The sequence below is a fragment of the Anas platyrhynchos genome, chromosome 3, assembly GCF_047663525.1.
Source record: "Anas platyrhynchos isolate ZD024472 breed Pekin duck chromosome 3, IASCAAS_PekinDuck_T2T, whole genome shotgun sequence".
In the NCBI taxonomy this organism is placed as follows: Eukaryota; Metazoa; Chordata; class Aves; order Anseriformes; family Anatidae; genus Anas; species Anas platyrhynchos.
This window is the reverse complement of record NC_092589.1, coordinates 24,694,646-24,714,698: the sequence shown is the minus strand read 5'-3', so window position 1 is coordinate 24,714,698 and position 20,053 is coordinate 24,694,646. Positions and strand designations below refer to the sequence as shown.

General features: G+C 41.8%; 1 protein-coding gene across 2 annotated transcripts in view; it reads left to right on the top strand.

Moving 5' to 3' along the window:
- Nucleotides 1-1,069: 1,069 nt before the first annotated feature.
- SUSD4 (sushi domain containing 4) overlaps nucleotides 1,070-20,053 on the top strand; it is a 73,525-nt gene continuing 54,541 nt past the window's right edge. For both annotated transcript variants that reach the window (XR_011808096.1, XM_027453076.3), the window contains exon 1: nucleotides 1,070-1,333. Coding sequence is in view for 1 of the 2 variants with exons in the window: in XM_027453076.3 (XP_027308877.2) it covers nucleotides 1,213-1,333 (121 nt within the window). In the remaining variant the exon portion in view is untranslated. The remainder of the gene's footprint in view (nucleotides 1,334-20,053) is intronic.

Here is a 20,053-nt window from a genome sequence, read left to right as displayed (position 1 = left end):
ATATACCATGTCCATATATGACTGTTGGTAGGAGCCCATCTATCTTTGGGTTTGGCCTTGCTGTGTTATGCTTTTTCACAATTGTGTAACAAAACCTCGTTCCCGGGTTCCTGCCCCTCGTGTCCTGCTAGCACGGTGCGCCTTGCACACCTGGGGGCAAACGCGTCCAGTCTGGTCACTGCCCCATCCTGCTCTTCCCTCATAGACCTCTCAGAGACTTTGCCACACACCAGCTTCGGAAATGTCACCTCTGCGGCTTCGAGGGCGGCTCTGCAGCACCCGGCCGAGCCGTTCTCGCTCCACCAGCAGCCGGCGACGGGGAAATACCCCGGAGCTCCGCACGCCGCAGGTGGCGCCAGGAAACGGAGCCGCGCCGCGGCTGCTCAAGCCGTGAGACTGACTCACGGCCGTGAATTTCCCAGATTGACAAAATCCAGCTTCCTAACGGGCAAAAATCGCTTCAGCCGCCAGGCCTGGCCGGGCAGCCGCTGGGGGAGCGCGCTCCGTGCTACACCCCCCTGGCTCCCACGAGCCGGGAGCGATGCGGCACCGGCATCGGCGCTCCCCCTTGTCTCGCCCCCCGCCTGCTGCCTCCCCGGTGAAGCTCGGGGAGGGAGAAACGCGCTCCTAAAGCCTCCCCCCCTCGGAGCCTCCCGCTCCGGACCCCCTTTAAGCGGCAGCCCCGGCCAAGTTGGCGCACCCCCGAGCCCGGGGCTCCCCCCGGCGGGTCCCCCTCGCCGCAGCCCTGCCATGCGTGTGCGTGGCGGCCGGTCCCGCAGCGCAGCAGGGCTGGCTCCCCGCGGCCGCGGCCGGGCGGGCCGGGCAGGTGGGCGCTGCGGCTCCCCGCCGCCCCCCTCCCAGGTAGGGCGAGCCGCGCGTGTGCCGCCGCGCGTCCGTCCGTCCGTGTGTCTGTCTGTCTGTCCGTCCGTGTGTCTGTCCGAGGTGCCCCGCAGGTACAGCGGCGGCGGGGGCCGGGTGCGCGCCCCCGGAGGGGAGGGATGGGGAGAAGGGGGGACGGAGGAGGTGGGAGGGGGGGGGGGGGGGCGGCGCGGGGGCCGCCGCAAGGCGCCGCGCGGGGAGCGGAGGCGGCGGAGGCGGCGGCGGCGGGGGCGCCCCGCGGAGAGCCGGCGCGCAGCCCCGGGCAGCGGCAAAGCCGGCGCGGCTCTCTTCGTTGCAGGCGGCGGCGCCCCGGATGCCCGTGGCGGGCAGAAGATGTGCCATGGGAAGCAGGCGAGCGGCGGCGGTGCCCTCCCGGCGGCGAGGCGGCGGGCGCTGGCCGCGGCGCTGTGGCTGCAGCTGGCGCTGAGCCTCGGCCCCGGGCCGGCGGCGGGCGGTGAGTGAGCGGCGGCGGCCCCGGCCCCGGCCCCCTCCTCCGCACCCCCTGCCCCGCGGAGCCTCCCCGAAGCCCCGGCCCGGCGGAGGGGGAGCGGGGAAACTTCCTCCCCCTGCGCCCGGCGCCCTCCGAGGGGAGCGAAGCGGGGCTGTCCCCCCTATCCCCCCCCCAAAAGCCTCGCCCCCGGGCGCCGAGCATCTCGCTGGGGACCGCAGCCTCAGCCCGGTCCCTGCTGGGGAGAGGTTGCGGGCGGGGGGTACGGCACGGTTTTGAAATAGCGCGTTCTGGTTTTCTCTTTCTTTTTTTTTTTCTTTTTTTTAATTAAAAACCAAACAGCCTTCCCCCAGCCCAGTCCCACTCGGACATCTCCTCGATCGCTCGCGGGGCAGATCCCCGCGCGGCTGGGGGAAAGCAGAAATCCGGGGGTGAAGCAGGCGATTTGGGTCTAAAAACTGAGCGATTGGAATGTCCTTCAGCGCTCTCCTCGTGGAGGAAGAGCCAGTTCTTCTCTGGCCTTTTTCATTTTAATTACATTTTCGCGCAGTCGTTTTAAATTGTTGAGCCTCTGAGATATTTTGAGCAGGTACATTTAATTACAAAATTGCTTGAAACTGATTCCATAATTAGATCTGGATTGCTGGAAAAGTCTTAAAGTAAACTGCTCTGCTGTAAAATGAACTTAGCTGTGATAATGAGAGCAGCTTCCTATTTCTACTCCGGCATGGCATTACGTTTTTGTATCGGGGAAATAAGCCATTTCGCGATTGAATCACATCACTAATGGCAGGCAGAAATCAATATAAAAATTGCACGGGCTTCTTCTCATGCCAAAGGCATATGCCAAAATTTTCCAACTTGAATGCCTGAGCCCAAGCAGCTCCAGTCCACATGTGTTTTCTGCCACTGAACATGGAATCGCTGAAATACCACTGAAGAGGACCTCAAGAGGTCATCTTGTCCATCCCCCTCCTGAGGTGATTCAGTCATAATTTTCTTTCTCAAGACTGTAATGACATTTTCCAATAGAAATCCCATGACTGCAAATGTGATTCCAGCTAAATAAGCTTTTAAACTGTTGCAGTCTCTGGTAATCCCTCTTTAGAAATCAATGGCATTTTCTGCAACTGCGTTACCCTTGGTTTCCCGGGCAGCTCACATTTCAGCATGGTGATGACATTCTTGTGCGTTCCTTCCAATTGTAGTCAGGTGAGCTCCTGTCCTTCTCTAGCTTCCTTTTTATGGCTTCATTCATAAAAAAAGAGAGACTGGCCCAAGGATCCCCTCCTCCCCAAAGCCATGTATATACTACTGTTTCATTGTCAACGTTTATTTAGCTGATCGGTGCAAGAGGTTCTTTAAAATACAGTTTATGTTTCCCTTGAAAGTAGTAGTTTTCTTAGCAGCCTGCAATACATTCTTCTGTGATGTTGATTGACGTTAGTACTGATGCTTTTCACCTTGGCAGTGTAGCTAATTCTCTATCAAATTACATTTATAAGGCTTTTTAGGCTCATTCAAGAAAAAAAAATTCTTGTCCAGAGTCTAGGAAAAGGTAATACACCAAACACTTGAGCATGATTAAAATAACTGGTGAAAAAGATTTATTTCTCTTTCTAAGTTATTACTGCTATTATTTTCTAGTGTGGTTGTACTGGGAAGTCATGCACTATATAAATACCTGTAAATGTACAGATCTTTCATGTGGTCGATATATGGTTGATAGGTTTTTTTAATATCTTGAATCATTTGGGTGGTGAAATAATGAGCTTTGTAATTAGAGCAGAGGACTGCACATTAGGATTCCTCCTATTTTATGCTGTGTTGTGTCTGTGAGGAAGCTTACTGTGCTTACATAGCTCCCTGTGAAGGCTCAGCTTTTGAGTCTTCAGACTGTGACCCAGAGTTTGAGAACTAAGCAGCTGTTATCATCAACCAATGTTGTGGTTTCCCAGGACCTCTGCAAATTTTGTTTCTGTCGGACTTGCATTTTATGGATTTGTGTATCTAGATGGGAGGCACACAGCATTACTGACTACTTTGGAAAATGTAGTCCCAAATTTCTCTTTATATCTTCTCATTATCCGTTAAATAAGGATAATAGTAGTTCTCTCAGAGATTTGAAAAGAGATTTGATGACATTTAATGAAAATACTATGGAGGTGGAAAGAATTTATTTCAAAAGCTTTAGAAAAACAGCATTGACAGGATGCTAAAATAAAAAGCATCTCACATATTAAAAATGAAAATGAATAGCTAATATTTTTCTGTAAATCCATCTACTGCTTATATTTTGGATTTTATTTATAGCTTCCTCCATTCTTTATTTGATATCAGAATTTCATTCCTGTAATAATCCTATCATGACTTGTGTGACTCCTTCTATTTTCTGACTAAGCCCTATTGATTGTCACGTTCCACCATTTCACCCCAAATCAATACCACTTATGACTCCTTTTTTTTTTTCTTGTCAATAACCCTACAGAGAATAACTCTGTTTATTACATTCTGACGTTCTCAAAAGTGGATCTAGCAGAAAATTTGCTATAGAAGTGAACTCAAATGAACAAACCTTTCAGATGTCAATATACCTCCTCATTCCTCCCTCATGTATTTAACTCTGCTGACACCAAGGATAAAGTAAATCTCTCACACTTCAGCTTGCAGCTTTCATCTAATCATCTTTGTTTATCTTGCTTTTTGCTATTATTCAGTAGTGAAAGAAAAAAAAGAAAAGAAAGAAAATAAGAAGGATCAAGATGGGAAGGCTAGTAACAGGAAAAACAGAACACATGTATGGATGGAGCTGATGACACGTTATTTTGGAGTTTTTAGCCATGTGCAGAGTTCACTGTGGTATTGAGAAAATAGAAGCAAAAATATATTTTTACATTTATATCAGATTCCTGGAATTATATTAAAATGTCAGGGGGAAAAATCTAAAAGGAAAAGGAGAAAAAAGTTCAGGAAACTTCTGGTTTTGTGGTTTGTTATGTGGCCTTGGAATTTTGTCATTGTCCCTGGATTGTCTCCTGGGCACATTCCTGTTTCTCTTTCCTAGGTCAGTGGGCAATCTTTGTTCTTCTGCAATATTGGTCTTATGCATGGCTCCATGGAGAGGCTCAGGGCTGCGTGTCTGTAGGCTTGAATGGGGCCTTAGGCTATCACTTGGTCTTATAAGCTTGCCTCAAGCAGGGTCAGGTGTAATACTGCCCTTCTGGACAGATGTTTGTTTAATCTCATTCTCAAAAAGTTTTTCACAGTAAACATTCTGTGTAGCTGCTGCTTCTCAGCTTTGTGTTTGCCTTTCATGTTTGGTCTTCTGCTGCAGACTGAATATCTCCTGCTTCTTCAAACCTTTCTTACATCTATCTGCATCATATTTCATTCAGACCCAGTCTTGCTGACCCTCATCACCATGAGATATGCTGCCCATGTTTTTTTCTAGACCCAAGCTGAGTTTTTATAGCTTTGTGATTTTATTGCATAGCACTGAAGTTTTGGTTATACCTGCCTTTGGATGTAGTGGCTACCAAAACCATATCCCTCAGGTTTCTATGTATGGGGTGCTTGTTTCCTTGGGGTAAGATATGTTTTCTGTGTGGTAATGAGGCAGACCCAAACTAGGGCTAATTTTTTGTCTATCTGCAGTTGCTTTCAGCAACAGAAAACACCCAAAGATTCCCTGTAACTTCTTTACATATTTTTTTTCACATTATAAAGACTGTTTTCTGAAAAGTCTGAATGTTTCCTGATACATTAAGTCTGTAGTTAGTGTATTTTACTCACTCCTTCTTAATGTGTCTGCTTCACCTGTCAAACGAAACAGACATTTTGGCCTAGAATTGCCTGCACATTTTGCAAAATCATCAGATACTTTGCAGCATTGTTTTTAACATCCAACTTATTGGAGGAGCTGGATATTTTGCAAGGAACAAATTTCTCACGCTGCCACATCATCTCAGTTCAAGTCCTAGATCCCATGCAACTTCTGTTCGCCTCTTTGCAGACTCAGGTTGACATTTCAGTTCAATTTTGTGTCCAGTTTGTATCCAAGGGGCAAGGCCAGCCACATCTTAGCATCAGAGCTCATCACCCATTATAGGGGCACATCCTCCCACCTGCAACCTTGGAAGAGATGGGCATATTTGATGGATGAATCTCAAAACCAGTTTCTTAGCAGCTTGCAATAAGGTTTGTCCCTGATTTACTGTAGGATTAGGAGACCGAAGTCAGCTTCGCTTCACCATTTTGCTCTCGTTTCCAGGATCACACCAGAGTATCTTTGATCTTTGTATTATGGATGATTACAACTTCAGAAGAATGAGTTAATTACTCTTTGCTTCATTATATCATCTGTAAAGTAGATAAGCAATTTATTTCACAGAAATGTTATGAGACAGTTGAAGAAAATGTAACAGGAGAGAAAATATGAATTTTAGCAAAATATAAAATAAAGTAGTTCACCACAGTGAAAAGTTATGTAATATTTGTAATTTTTTGTTGTATGGGTTCCTAATTAAATAGTCTTAAAAAGATTAGGAAGATTTTCTCTCTCTCTCTCTCTCTTTTTTTTTTTTTTTAAATTTTAGAACTTTTTATGGATTATTTTTTTTCCTATGGCCTGGATCACTATTTTTTCCCCAAATATTATCTACCTCTGAGTGAAATTCATTATTTTACAAAGAAATACGCAGTGTTCAAAGAAGAAAACTTTGCACTCATGCTGTGCATTCCAGTGAGGATTTAGGCATGAAAAGGACAATGAAACATTGTCCAAATTCATATTTTCTATATGCAAGTGCTTCTATGAACAAAACAAAAACAAATCAAAAAACCATGAGCTGCATTTGGAGGTTAACATAAACTGGTCAGAAAATGAGTTCAAGGGATAAAGTGGTGTAGTGTGTACAATTCAGTTTAGTAAGTGTAAAAATCAGCTTTGCTTACATATTAAGGAGGAAGAAGGTACTTATATCATACCAAATTCAGCAGTTTAACTGTAAAACAAATATCTCTTCACTTGGTTTTACATCTTCCTCACAGCTACTTTCTTTGATGTCACACAAGCAGAACATAATGAAACATCTTCCAGGTGGTACATCTACTCAATTTCACAGCAGAGCTGTGCAGTGGCAATTTTCAACGTACACACTTGCACCTTCTGACAGTCTTACACTCCCAATGGCAAGGTTGCTCGTGTGATTTGTCCAAGCTGAATTATTTCTTTCTCCGTGTATTCAGGACAGTGGAAGAAGTTGTTGATGCCATCTGCGCAGACTGAGCACCTGCTGGTACAATGCTCTTGTTGGATCACCCTCGAATCATGAATCCTTTTGGCTTCTCATAACAACTTTCAAATTGTATAGCACCCATAACAGGTTGTTCTTCTGCTTGTTAGAAAGATTCAGTGACTTAAAGACATTTCAAGTAAGAAACAGTTCTTTCCATAGACTGAGAAGAGATCCTCTGGATCTTAGTCCAGCATTTTGTTCTTTAAATAGAACATGGGGAAATTCCTAATCTACATTTGTATGATACAGCCTTCATAGTAGGAATTTTTGGTTGTGACTCTCCTATAACTGAAATGAGCAGCAGACTTCCTATTCACGTAAATTGCTACTTAAGCAAATCACAGAGGAAGCTTTTCCGGTGTAGTTTATTTGCCTTACTCCTTTATGTCTGAGATAGCACAGGGCATTTTTCCAGATGCTGAAAGCCTGAATCTCCTCTTATCATTCTCCTGAATGATAAAAAATAAATAAATAAAAAATAAAACAATGTTGTAAGTTAGGCTTCAGCACTGAAAAGTCGTATCACATGTTTTCTCAGAATGAACAACACATATTAATAGGAATGATATTTCTGCTTTGCTCAGTCATGTGGTTCATGATAATAGTTTACACAAAAGCACAACATCAGAAAAGTGTTACATGTACTTTTTAAATAATTCTACCATACTTCAGTAGTTAGAGAGGAGAAGAGCTCTGCATGACTATGAAACTTTGTGCAGATTGTGGCATGAGTGCTGTTGGGTTATACTACCCATTGCAGCTTAGAAATCAGTGGATACATGGGGACACTGTAAAATATAAGTTCAGATAACAACTGTTTGCTGATGAAAACAGAAGTTGTAATGTGAAGAACATAAAAGGATGAAATAGAGATAGCGACTGGTTCCTCTCTGTTTAATTTGCTTACTGCGGCTGGTGAAGCTGTGTGAAACATAGAGATGAGAAGCACACCAGGGCTAAGGGTGCAGCAGAGCTGTGCAAAGCCAAGTTCTGCACTTAGTAAAAATTCACGAAATCTTAAAAAAGCTTAGGTTTGCTTGGGAAATGAAAAGAGGAGACAGGGCTTACAACAGACTGAAGAAGAAAACAGGTTAGGTTACAAAGGGTTAGATTATATGGAAGCTGGCTTATCAACAGGATCATGAGATAGTGTCCTAAAATAGTGGTTTTTACTCTGGTAAAGAAAAAAAAAAAAAAACGCTGATCAGGGGAATTGCTATTTTGCTGGACTCCCATTCCTGAGACTTGGAGAATACAGTAAAGAGAAGAGATAGTCTTTGAAAGCATAAAGCCTTTAGATCTTTTTTTTTTTTTGGTAGTGCACAATGGCAGCACGTAAAGTTATTGACCTGTCAGGAGACTGGAGAGATTCAAGAGAAAAGCTCTCATACATGCTGGGAAAGAGAAGATGCTCAGACATAGAAACCAGTAAAGCTGTATTCTGTTCTCACTTTTGTCATTAACATCTGTGAATGCAATACAGTTAAAAACAAACAAATAAATGAACAAACAAACAAAAACTCTGGCACAAAAATGTGCTTTCTGTGTTTCTGGAAGTAGGACAATAAGCTTGAGAGTCACGGATATAGGACTGGAAAAGACCTCAGAAGCAGTTGTAGATCATCCTCCAACCCAGAACAGGACCCACATTTATATCCTCACTGTCTGGGATACTCTAGGGATTTTGGTCTCTCATGGAATTCCTAAGTGCTGCTTCCTCCAGTGTGCTGCCTGTCAGTTAAAGTGTGCTAGTGCTGTGTCCATGGCCAGCCTGAGTGATGCTACCACTTCTCTGGCTCAGGACTGGAAGAATCCTGACTGCTCCTACCCAGCAAAATGTCTCTGAAAAGCTAGATGTTAGTTAACAGTCTGACAGCTAAGGTATGGCTGCACATGCCCTACATACATTCATATATTGCTGCCAACACAGAAAGAGATTGTGATTCTTCATGGTTTAAGTTAATTTTTTCTGGTTTAGTTAAGGTCGCAGCTGAGCTTGTATTTAACATTAGATCAGAAATCTTGGCAGCAGCTTTCAAAAAGGTCAGGTTTGCCTTGCAATTTTGGAAGAAATTGCAAGGATTTTCCAAAGTCACATGTGGAAAGAATCAGAAATAAAACTTGGGGATCTCATATTAAAAATGCCTATTTGCAAAGGCTGTTATCTTCAGGGACATTAGACCAATGTACACATTATTTTACTGTTTATCTCCACTTAGACAAATAGTTGATGTTTTTAGGGATGTTTTTTACACATTATTTTACTCAGAGAAAACTCAAATGACCCACTTAGAACTGTAAATAAAGAATTAATAATTTGGTCTCCTGTAAATTGGACTTATAAAATAGCTTGTTTATGATTACTAGCTTTGCAGTAATCTTGAAGGAATTAAGATAAAACGATGCTATTATGAGTAATGGTAAAAAATGAGAATACACAGACTTTTTCTTGGTCTTGTAAAATGCAAAACATCCTTCTCTCTTCTCAAGCATCCTCCAGGACCCCAGAAAGTACAGTGCTACAGCTGTTTTGAAGGAACATGAGACAGCTGCAACCACAACACTGACTCCTGCTCTATATTCCCCTTAGCTTCAGAGATAACCATCCTAGGCAGTCCTTCCCATTGTTGACTCTTACGAGTACATGCTTCCTTTTTTGCACGTCTTTTTTTTGCTTTCTTCTGTGAGGCATGAAGTTCTTCTCTGAGGCCAGGAAAGATGCATGGAAGATCTTTTCACTATATGGGAGTGATGGTGGACAGTCAGCTGAATATGAGCCAGCAGTGTGCTCAGGTGGCCAAGAAGGCCAACGGCATCCTGGCTTGTATCAGAAACACTGTGACCAGCAGGGCTAGGGAGGTGATCATCCCCCTGTACTCGGCTCTGGTGAGGCTGCACCTCGAGTACTGTGTTCAGTTTTGGGCCCCTCGCTACAAGAAGGACATCGAGGTGCTTGAGCGGGTCCAGAGAAGGGCGACGAAGCTGGTGAGGGGCCTGGAGAACAAGTCCTACGAGGAGTGGCTGAGGAAGCTGGGCTTGTTCAGACCCTGGAGGTCTTTAAAAGACGTTTAGATGTAGAGCTCAGGGATATGGTTTAGTGGGGACTGTTAGTGTTAGGTCAGAGGTTGGACTCGATGATCTTGAGGTCTCTTCCAACCTAGAAATTCTGTGATTCTGTGATTCTGTGATATGTAGCTACAGTTAATAGCACCTGGAGTTACATGGGGAAGCTGGAATGCATGATGTGGTGGCAGCACAGCAGTCCTCCTGCACCTGGCTATAGCTATCCCAGAGGTGCAGTCATTTGTAGTCCTACCTCTTTCTGGAAGCATTAAGCATGCATATTTATCTGAAACAACAAAATCCTTAATTTACACACCTTATAATGACTACACCTTTTTTTTTTTTTTTTTTTTTTTTTTTTTTTTTTTTTTTTTTAAACATCTTTTATACCCCTATACAAATTACTCTGCTGTAGTCTGGTCTTCTGGCAGCATTCAGGTACCTGTAGCAGTATAATATCCACACTTTAAAGCTCTCTCTCTTCCTCTACCTATATGACTCATATTCCAAAAAATAAGGTTTTTGTTTCAAGCTTCAGCCCCTTATCTTTTTGAAGAATGGCACTCAGAAATGATTGTCCAGATGGAAGAGTCCATCCTTCAAATACAGCAGAGACATTCACTGCTGATAGCCTGTGCCACTGTTGCCCTTATCCACTGTGTTTATCTCAGGACCCAGCACACAAGGGATACTCTCTACTACTCATTTTGTCAAAGTCAGTCTGATTCAAAGAAGCCTGGCTACCTTAGTACAACGTGAAAATCCAGTGAAAGTATTCACCAAACAGAATATGCAAATTATGGCAAAATGTGAGCAGCTGAAGTGCAGCTCCATCATATCTGTGATTTCCTTGAAATTGGGTCACTGTTGAGCACACTACTGCACACTGCCTGTACAAAGTGCAGTGGAAGAAATTTCAGGAAAGGACTCACAGACCAGCAGGAGTATCTGGTTATACAGGGAGGGCACATAACTGTCTTTGTATATACCTGTGCATTAATGCACTTAAGTGTGCCCATATACATGCAGATAGCTAGCTAGATGCATGCATATATGGTGGATATGAGTAAGAAACTCAAACAAACAAACAAAAGAATAAAAAAACAGCAATGAATTGTTAAAACATGCTATTCTCACTGAGAGTCATTTCAAGGTTCTTATGCTTCTTCTTACAAGGTTGGTTTTCATACTGGAAAATAGATGAGTGTTGCCTTTAGTGGTTCCATTTGTGTGCGAAGGTGATACTGAATGGAGAACAGAATAGAGTTGAGTGTATTTAGATTCTATTTCATTTTTATTTCATATACAGTAATAGTAAAGAAGGGGTTCTTCATTCCTCAAACTTATTCCATTTTGAAGAGAAATCTGTAAGATAAATCACATTCACTGGGGGGGGGGGGATTTTGTCAAAAACAGGCTGAAAACGCCTTTTAGAAGTACCCTTAATGTGATGTGAGGTGTCTTTCCTAGATGCTACTAATAGACATATTTTCCAACTCTGGGTTCAGCATGTGTGAAAATTTTTTTTGGTTCTTCCCAAAGGCTCTCCGTGAGACCTTGTACATAGAGGAAATATATCTATGCAGTCCAGAAAGCTGCTATGTCAGCCAGGCCAAGTTTATGGGGACCTCACTTGAGAAAGCAGACTGAAAAAATTGTATTTAAAACATTCTTTTAGAATTTCAGCATTATTAAATTATAAAAATGTAAAGCAACACTCATTCAAAGGGGCTCAGGATTATGTCAGCTAAAAAGATTTTGTTGCAGTGCATTAATATCTCAGGTAAATGACTCATTACATTTGCCTTCCTGGCCTCTTTAAAATGGTGATTTAAAAATGCAGAGTTCCAGAGGAAATAGTTACGTGCCTGATTTGAAGTCTGAAAATTATTTTTTTCCAAGGAAACAGTGTAAGAGCCCCCAGTTACAACTGTGTAGTCACCTTAACACTTGATGTTTATGGTCACTTTTTGACGTACTTAATCTCAGTTTAATTCTTTGGTTGTTTTATCAGAGGAAAAAGCATCATTTGCTACTGTATCTACATAGATACTGTCAGAAAACATTCTTTTCCATATGCTGATTTTTTTCTGTCTCTGCAGTCAAGTGATTCTGTTATAAAATCTACAAAACTAAAGCAGCACAGGGAGCTGCTGCAGAATTTCAGAAGCCATAGAGAGTGGCAGCATACCGTGAATAGTAACACAATGCTGCTATCTGCTAGCTTGGATATACCATTTGCTGTTGTTTCCCCGATCTGAACTTTTTTGGAAATAGGGTGACATGGGGATTTTCCTATTCATCATTTTTCCATTTCTCCAGTGAATTTCCTTTCTCACTCAGAAGCAGTACTTCAGTCCCAGAGGGCTCTGATCAGCCAGCATCACTTCCAGTACCCACAAGGGCAAATTTGGATCTTCAACTTTGTCTCCTAAACCTGACCTTGACAAATTAAGAGGTAGGGGTCTGTAGAGGTTGTATAAGGTGAAGAGATTTGGCCTTATGAAACTGTTCTCAAATAAAAGAGTACAGAGTTCAGGGGCATCTGTCTGACCTGGATGGGCAGTTCTCCCAACTGAGTTGGGAAGTTCAGGTACTTCCTTCATGTACTTGTGGTAAGGCTGTTTTTTTTGGCACCATGCTCAGAGTCCATGTCCATGTTCCCATTTGGTAAATTTTTCTGCTGCTGGGCATGTGAATGAAATCTTCCTGTCCTAATGCTTAGTGAGTGGACCTAACAGGGATGTGAAAAGGCCACAAGCTGGGAGGGGATGCTGGCTTCAACTTCAGACAGCTCTTTGTATATACTAGTAGGAGGATTCTCATTTATCAAGCTAGCTCACAGCAAGCTGGGAGGTCAAGAATTCTTTCTTCAGGCACTCTGAAGACCACTCATTCTTGTCCTCCTCCTTGTGAGTCTTGTCAGTCCAGAGTTATCTCCTCCTCTGACCTACTTTCAAAAGTGCTTACCTGAAAATAAAATGAACAGTTGGACAACTGCCTTTTCTGGGAGATACTTCTGGAAAGTTACAAGGCACTTTAACAATGTTTAATATGCTTCTTTCATAATTTGGCTGCTGTTCAGCCTTCTACATATTATCTGGTCTATCAGTCTAGATCAGCTAGGTTTTTAAAAATTCTTTACAAACACTTGATAACTATTTTAACTTGATCTCTAATACCAAAAACAGACAGAAAAAGAAAAAGAAAGTAAGAAGACAGGTTGTCTGTAGCAAATGGGGAAAGGCAAAAAAAAGGAAAAAGAAAGTTTAAGGGATATGCTACTTGGAGGGTTATATATATCTTCCTTTTCCTTCCCAACAATGTTAACAGTAATTTCAGTCTTGACTCTCTTATTGGGTTTGACTGGGTTATTTTTGTTTATTCCTGAACTATCATGTAGAGATTTGAAACCAAGAACAGGTAGGTGCCCACTTACTTGTGCTTGTGTTCTTAATAACATTTTGTGTGTAGCAGGAAGAGAGTGATTCTGTGCATATAAGCCTAATGACCTGAATTTGTAAAGTTAAATAGCAACATTGCTGCTGGCATGACTCACTATTATTTTTAGCTCTGAAGGGGAGATAGTGGATCAAAGGTTCATCTTTCCACACCAGTTGTGTCTTTTGTTGAACAATCTGATCTTACTGAGAGGTTTAACCTTCCTGCTTCTGTTTTTAATCAGACTACTGCAAGATGCTATGCATCTGTTCTGTCTCTTTTCATAATAGCCTCACTCTTTGAGAGAATGTCTCTCTGCTCCTCTTGTGTGGTAGGGATCCTTGCTTAGTATTTCTGAGGACTGTGACTTTGGAACATGAATTGTTGCTAGAAACAGTCAAAGGAAAAGGTAACTGATGTAGCTGAAACAGCAACAGAGAAGTTTTGCATGGGTTTCATGCTAGTCAAAGCATTTCCATTCAGAATGCTAGCTGTTTTATTTTTAAAGAATATTTTTCATGGGTAAATATTTTGGAGATGATGACACAATAAAGAAAGAATTATATTTTTCCGCGTGATAACTGATCCAGACTCAGCTTGGAAAATTACACTGATTCTGAAAGCTTTTGTTACTGGCTTTATACATGAAAACATTGGTCTGTCTCCCGAACACCGGCTACATGTGTTGAGGCCCTGCTTCAAGGACGTGGTCAATCATCACTCATTTGTGGGAAGTAGAGAGTAATTTCTTTCCTCTGCACTTCCATATAGCCTTCATTTGTTTTATTAGTTTGTTTTCCTCCCTTCTTTTTATTTTTCCCTTTTCCCCTTTCCCTTTTTATTTCCCTTTAGTTAAATTGTTTAGATCATAATAATTTTTATTTAATTATTATTATTATTTCCCTTTAATTAAATTATCCTTATCTCAACCCGTGAGTTGTTCTTCGCTTTACTTCTCCCCCTCCTCATCTAAAAGAGGGGGAGTGAGAGAGCAGTTGTGGGGTTTAGCTGCCCAACACGGTAAAACCACCACAGTCCTTTGCACAGATCAGCAGGTTGTGTGGGCTCTTTGTTCCTACTAGGCTTACCTGGGAAATGAACTGCTCATTAAAATCCACTGTTGCACCCAAGCAACGCTAACCTTGAGTTTCTAAGTAAAGATGAGTGAAGGGTGCTATCAGATTTGGAAGAGAAAAAAGTTAAGTGACTTTGGGGGCTAGGAACTGTTTTAGAATTGGTTTAGGCACTTACGTACATTTAAAATCTATAGACTTTCAGTAAAACAAAATTTGAAAAACGCCTTTGTAATTTACACTGAATTATTTTCAGAAAGCATCACCCTTTCCTTTTCTAAAGCAAGGTGTAAAAGATGCTCACTGAGTCACACACTGAAGTTTTCTTCTTTCTAGTCTAAAGAGAGTTCTTCTTGGGTAAAGCACCCTAGATGCCTGTAGGTCCTTCACAGTCAGCACTACAGATGTCTTTGGAAGTTTTTCTTTAAGCTCACACTTCTTTTGCTAATGAACAGGGAGCTCAGAGCTGTGTGCAGAGATTTCTCTTCATCATTGTGAGTAGATAACTAATTTTATTACCTGAGGAGGATACAAATCCTGAGCTAGTCTGAGGTATGGGATGGGCAAGCAACATGCTGCTGCCTTTCAGATACTTGCTAATAGGATGACCAAAGCAAAAACAGATTACATGGGGTTTAGGTCTTTGACAGTAGCTCATAGTGGTTATGCAGCATATTTGATAAGGAGATTTCTGCGTGCATGTACATGAAAGTGAATAAAAGAATTTTTATTTATTTATGTTTTTAATCACAGTGGAAAACAGCACATACAGAAACCTTTTACTGGGGAAACAAACAAACAAACAAATGTATTCAAATCTAATTTGAATTATTTCCTAAGAAAGACATATAATGGTGAATATGAATTGAGTGATACTAGTCTGTTCCCCATAATCAAAACTCATTCTGCTACATATGGAAGATTTATTGCAGCCAAAGAGGGCTCAGATAAAGGGCAGAGAAAAAGGAATACAGGGGAAGAACGTGCCTTGCATTATCAAGGGACTGCAAACTTAGATAAAGTAAGACACGGACATTTTGTCAAATAAGTTGGGTATGTAAGTTTAAAGCTTGCTCTAGGCAGTTTTAACTTAGCCAGCACTAAGAGCAGCTGATAACCCAAAGTGACACTGACCTTGGCAGACTCACAAGGGTAAGCTTTGCACAGGGATGAATTATTTCTTGATCAGCTGTTCAAGTATGAGAGGCACTGTCCAGTTTTCCTTCTGTATTGATTATGGATCTTTTATCTCAGAGCAGACATTGACTGCAGATAGTGGAATTAGAATCAGTCTATGTTTATTTGAGCTCTTCTGTATCCATTATATGATAACCTGGGGCACAGTGATGCCACTGAGCTTTCTCTGCACATCTCCTTTTTTTTCCACTATTTCTCTTTAAAGCCACAATGCATAGAATAGGAAGCATGGTTTTGTTCAGCAACTACCTGTACAATCAAGCTCTTTTGTCTGGCTATTGTTGGCTTTTTGTTGGCTTTTTTCTTGTTGTGTTCATGTCTGAAGGATGCCTCATGACCTTTGCTTATGGACATGTAATTTCAGTTGCAGGGGTTGTTTTCAAGTATCTTATGTGGCTGCTTTGGAATTGTCAGTGTTTAGAGATGCAGTGGAGGCAATTTAGCCACATTGACACTATTTTTAATCCATCCTCTCTGTGCTGAATCACTGTACCTCTTGCTAAATATGTCAGGGTCCGTGGGTGTTGAATGCTGCTGGGATGTAAATCCTTTTTCTTATGAGGAGCTATCCAGGCTCAGGAAATAAAGTACCACGATGGGAACAGAGCTCATTTGTACCCTCCCTATGCAAACTGCAGCATTTTCTAGTTGCTGAATAGGGCAGCTCTAGAGTCACGTTATAATCCAAGCCCTTGTCTGGAAGGTCATAAACTGCAATCCAGTGGGCAGAGCCTTTTGTTTTCATGGACTAACAGAATGCTGTCAATGCCAAAAGCCCCACAGATATTCTCATTTCAGGTTTAATAGATTAAAATTAAAATGCCTGTGGTAAGTATGTATATGTATATACCCAAAGGTATCAGATAATATATAAATATATATATATAATATATATATATATAAAATTATATCAATATATATATAATATTTTATATGATATATCATAGTATATCAATATATATGCCAATTATTATAATATATATATATATATATATATATATATATATATATATATTATCTGACACCTTAGGGAATCTGATGGCTTCCCTTCTATGCATTTTGTTGAGTGACTTGCTGGGATCAGAGATATTTTCACACATGCTACTTTGCCCACCTGCTCTCTATGCTTTCTCAGATCCCCTGAGTAGTCAGAGAAGCAAAACTCAGAGGACATCTGCTCTCTCTGTTCTTCAGAGAAAAGAAATTGTGTCAACTACAATACTCTGCTTGGATGCAAGAACCTGAGCTGGCAATAAAAAATGGATAGTATAACTGCCATGTAAGGCTGGTTGCAGAAAGACTCCCAGTCATCTAGGTTTTAGCAGTGGTCATTGAGCTACAGATTAGATGGTAATGATTTTGGACAGCTGCATTTTTTGTTTGTTTCTCTGTTAGACATTTAAATAATGGATGTAATGCTGTGATGTGAAATGGCTTCATTTATAAAATTTGCTTTAACAGCATGACCTTTAAGACACTAGCACACTGCAAGATTCAAGCTCTTTATGAGCTAAATCTCTGTTGACAGCACAAGATGGATTCAATTTTGCAGATGGGACAGGTTTCCTTACCATGCCTCAACCTGTCTTCTGATTACTTGCACACAGATCTAGCCACTGACTAACCAAAAATGTTAGTATGTTAGTATGACGAACCAAAAAGTTAGTGCTCAAACATACCCATTTACACATATGTGAACGCCCACTGCTTGCTGAATTGCTTGAGCAAAAAGTATACTTGTACACAATTATCCTGCTCTTTATACTTGTGTAATACAGAATGCAAAGTTATGCAGCCAGAATTAGGAGCAGGAGTTTGAAAAGCTGACTTGTAAAGAAAAAAAAATCAGAAATGAGTAGTGAATTGGTGTATATTAAAAAGAGGGCTGAGTACCACAGGGATTTGTACTTGTTCATTGATCCCTTTCCCTTCAATAGGTCATCACTTGTTAGCTTCAAACCTAAAGCTGCTTTCCCCTGAACACTTTCTCTTACTGAACTCTCATGGGATACCTATCTGTCTCATAGCCCCAAGTCACTGATGCTGATTACCAATAATTACTGTCAGTTTTGAAGGGAAAGACAGTACATGGGCAAAGAGACCGAACTGTTTTCCTGTCCCTGACAGTTTTACATTTAGCAGCTAGTTGTCAGAAGGCTGCTGCTGTGGCCTCTCCTATGTACTTTCTGAGTGTAAAGACAACAGAAGATACACTTTAGGCTGCATCAGAAGCAAAATGTCAAAACTGAGTACATAGAGGAATTCAGTTTTAGATTTTTTTTTTTTTTTTTTTGGTTTATACATGTACTTCAAACTGTACAATATAGACATAGAAAATATTTTAAAATATAAAATCTAGAACATTTTTTTTTTAAATATTTATGCCAATTTTAGGAATTGTAGTAGGCTAATGCTTCGTTGGGTTAGAAACTGGCTGGATAGCCGGGCCCAGAGAGTTGTGGTAAATGGAGCCAAGTCCAGTTGGAGGCCAGTCACTAGTGGCGTCCCCCAGGGCTCGGTGCTGGGGCCGGTCCTCTTTAACATCTTCATCAATGATCTGGATGAGGGCATTGAGTGCACCCTCAGTAAGTTTGCAGATGACACCAAGCTAGGTGCGTGTGTCGATCTGCTTGAGGGTAGGAAGGCTCTGCAGGAGGATCTGGATAGGCTGCACCGATGGGCTGAGGTCAACTGTATGAAGTTTAACAAGGCCAAGTGCCGGGTCCTGCACCTGGGGCGCAATAACCCCAAGAAGAGCTACAGGCTGGGAGAGGAATGGCTGGAGAGCTGCCAGGCAGAGAAGGACCTGGGAGTGATGGTGGACAGTCGGCTGAATATGAGCCAGCAGTGTGCTCAGGTGGCCAAGAAGGCCAACGGCATCCTGGCTTGTATCAGAAACAGTGTGACCAGCAGGGCTAGGGAGGTGATCGTCCCCCTGTACTCGGCTCTGGTGAGGCCGCACCTCGAGTACTGTGTTCAGTTCTGGGCCCCTCGCTACAAGAAGGACATCGAGGTGCTTGAGCGGGTCCAGAGAAGGGCGACGAAGCTGGTGAGGGGCCTGGAGAGCAAGTCCTATGAGGAGCGGCTGAAGGAGCTGGGCTTGTTCAGCCTAGAGAAAAGGAGGCTCAGGGGTGACCTTATCACTCTGTATAAGTATATTAAAGGAGGCTCTAGCGAGATGGGGGTTGGCCTGTTCTCCCATGTGCCTGGTGACAGGACGAGGGGGAATGGGCTAAAGTTGCACCAGGGGAGTTTTAGGTTAGATGTTAGGAAGAATTTCTTTACTGAAAGGGTTGTTAGACATTGGAACAGGCTGCCCAGGGAGGTGGTTGAGTCACCATCCCTGGAAGTCTTCAAAAGACGTTTAGATGTAGAACTTAGGGATATGGTTTAGTGGGGACTGTTAGTGTTAGGTCAGAGGTTGGACTCGACGATCTTGAGGTCTCTTCCAACCTAGAGATTCTGTGATTCTGTGATTCTGTGATTCTGTGAATGCCTAACATGACACAATTTTTCTGCCCTACCTGCTCCTGTAACTTGTAAAACTGAGCAGAGGATATGATTCCTCTGAAGGCTATATGGTGACTACAGTTTATATGGGCAACTGATGACTTGCATTTCTTTTAGGTCCCAGAGTTCCTCCATTTAATTCAAAATATTTGCCTGAGGCTGAGCCCTGACACATGAGGTGGCATCCCAAGATTGATTATTAACATGAAAAGAAGCGCTGGGGAACGGAAGCTTAACCAAAGGCCTTAATTTTCACAGGTGGTCTACTTCAAATTTCTAGTAAATGTCCATGAAAGCTGTGTTTTCATACCGCCTTTCAAAACTGGACAAAACCTAAGACACCTTAATTGTATGACACCATTATTGAGGAATGTCTTCTGGCCACAGTACTGAAATGTCTTTAAAAAGTGAACATCCTTCCAGTGTTCTGCAAAGGCAGGAAATATTAAATACAGACTACTGTGACAGCTTTGGATTCATAACACAGCCAAATGTGGCCCATTACATTTACAAAAAGGATGTCGAGCAGAATTTATGTAAAAGAAAAAACTAAATAGCAAAATAGCACTTTTGAACCATTTTACCTCTGATTGAGAATATTAGACAAAAGAAATGTATTTTAAAAATACATTCAGTACAAATTTGCATTGAAATGGTACTGTTGTTAAAGGGTTTGTTATAAACTGCTATGTAAATAATCTACTTTTAAGCAGGTTCAAAATATCTATTTATGCAATATAGCAGTTAGAAAAATTAGTACATAGTTTAAGACTGACAGTAGCTTACTGTATTCAACATCTTTGGTTTATATGGCAGAACATTTTTCACTTAACTACATATTAAAAAAAAAAAAAGCGAATAAAAAGAAACATACTGTGCACATGCAGGGAAGTTCAACTTGCATAATGAGTCAACTACAACCAGGGAATTACTAAATCTGACGATTTGTAAGTAAATGTTCTCCTGTGCCTCTTTGTTATACAGGTTATTTATCAATAGATAATGCTATATATGCTATGAGATGAGTGAAATAAGACAAAAAAGTTTCTAAATAGATGGATTTCAAAAACTGGAATGACACACTGGAACTACAAGTCTGATCCCCTTGGCCAGACCCATGGAAGGAATCATCTTCTGTTCAGCCA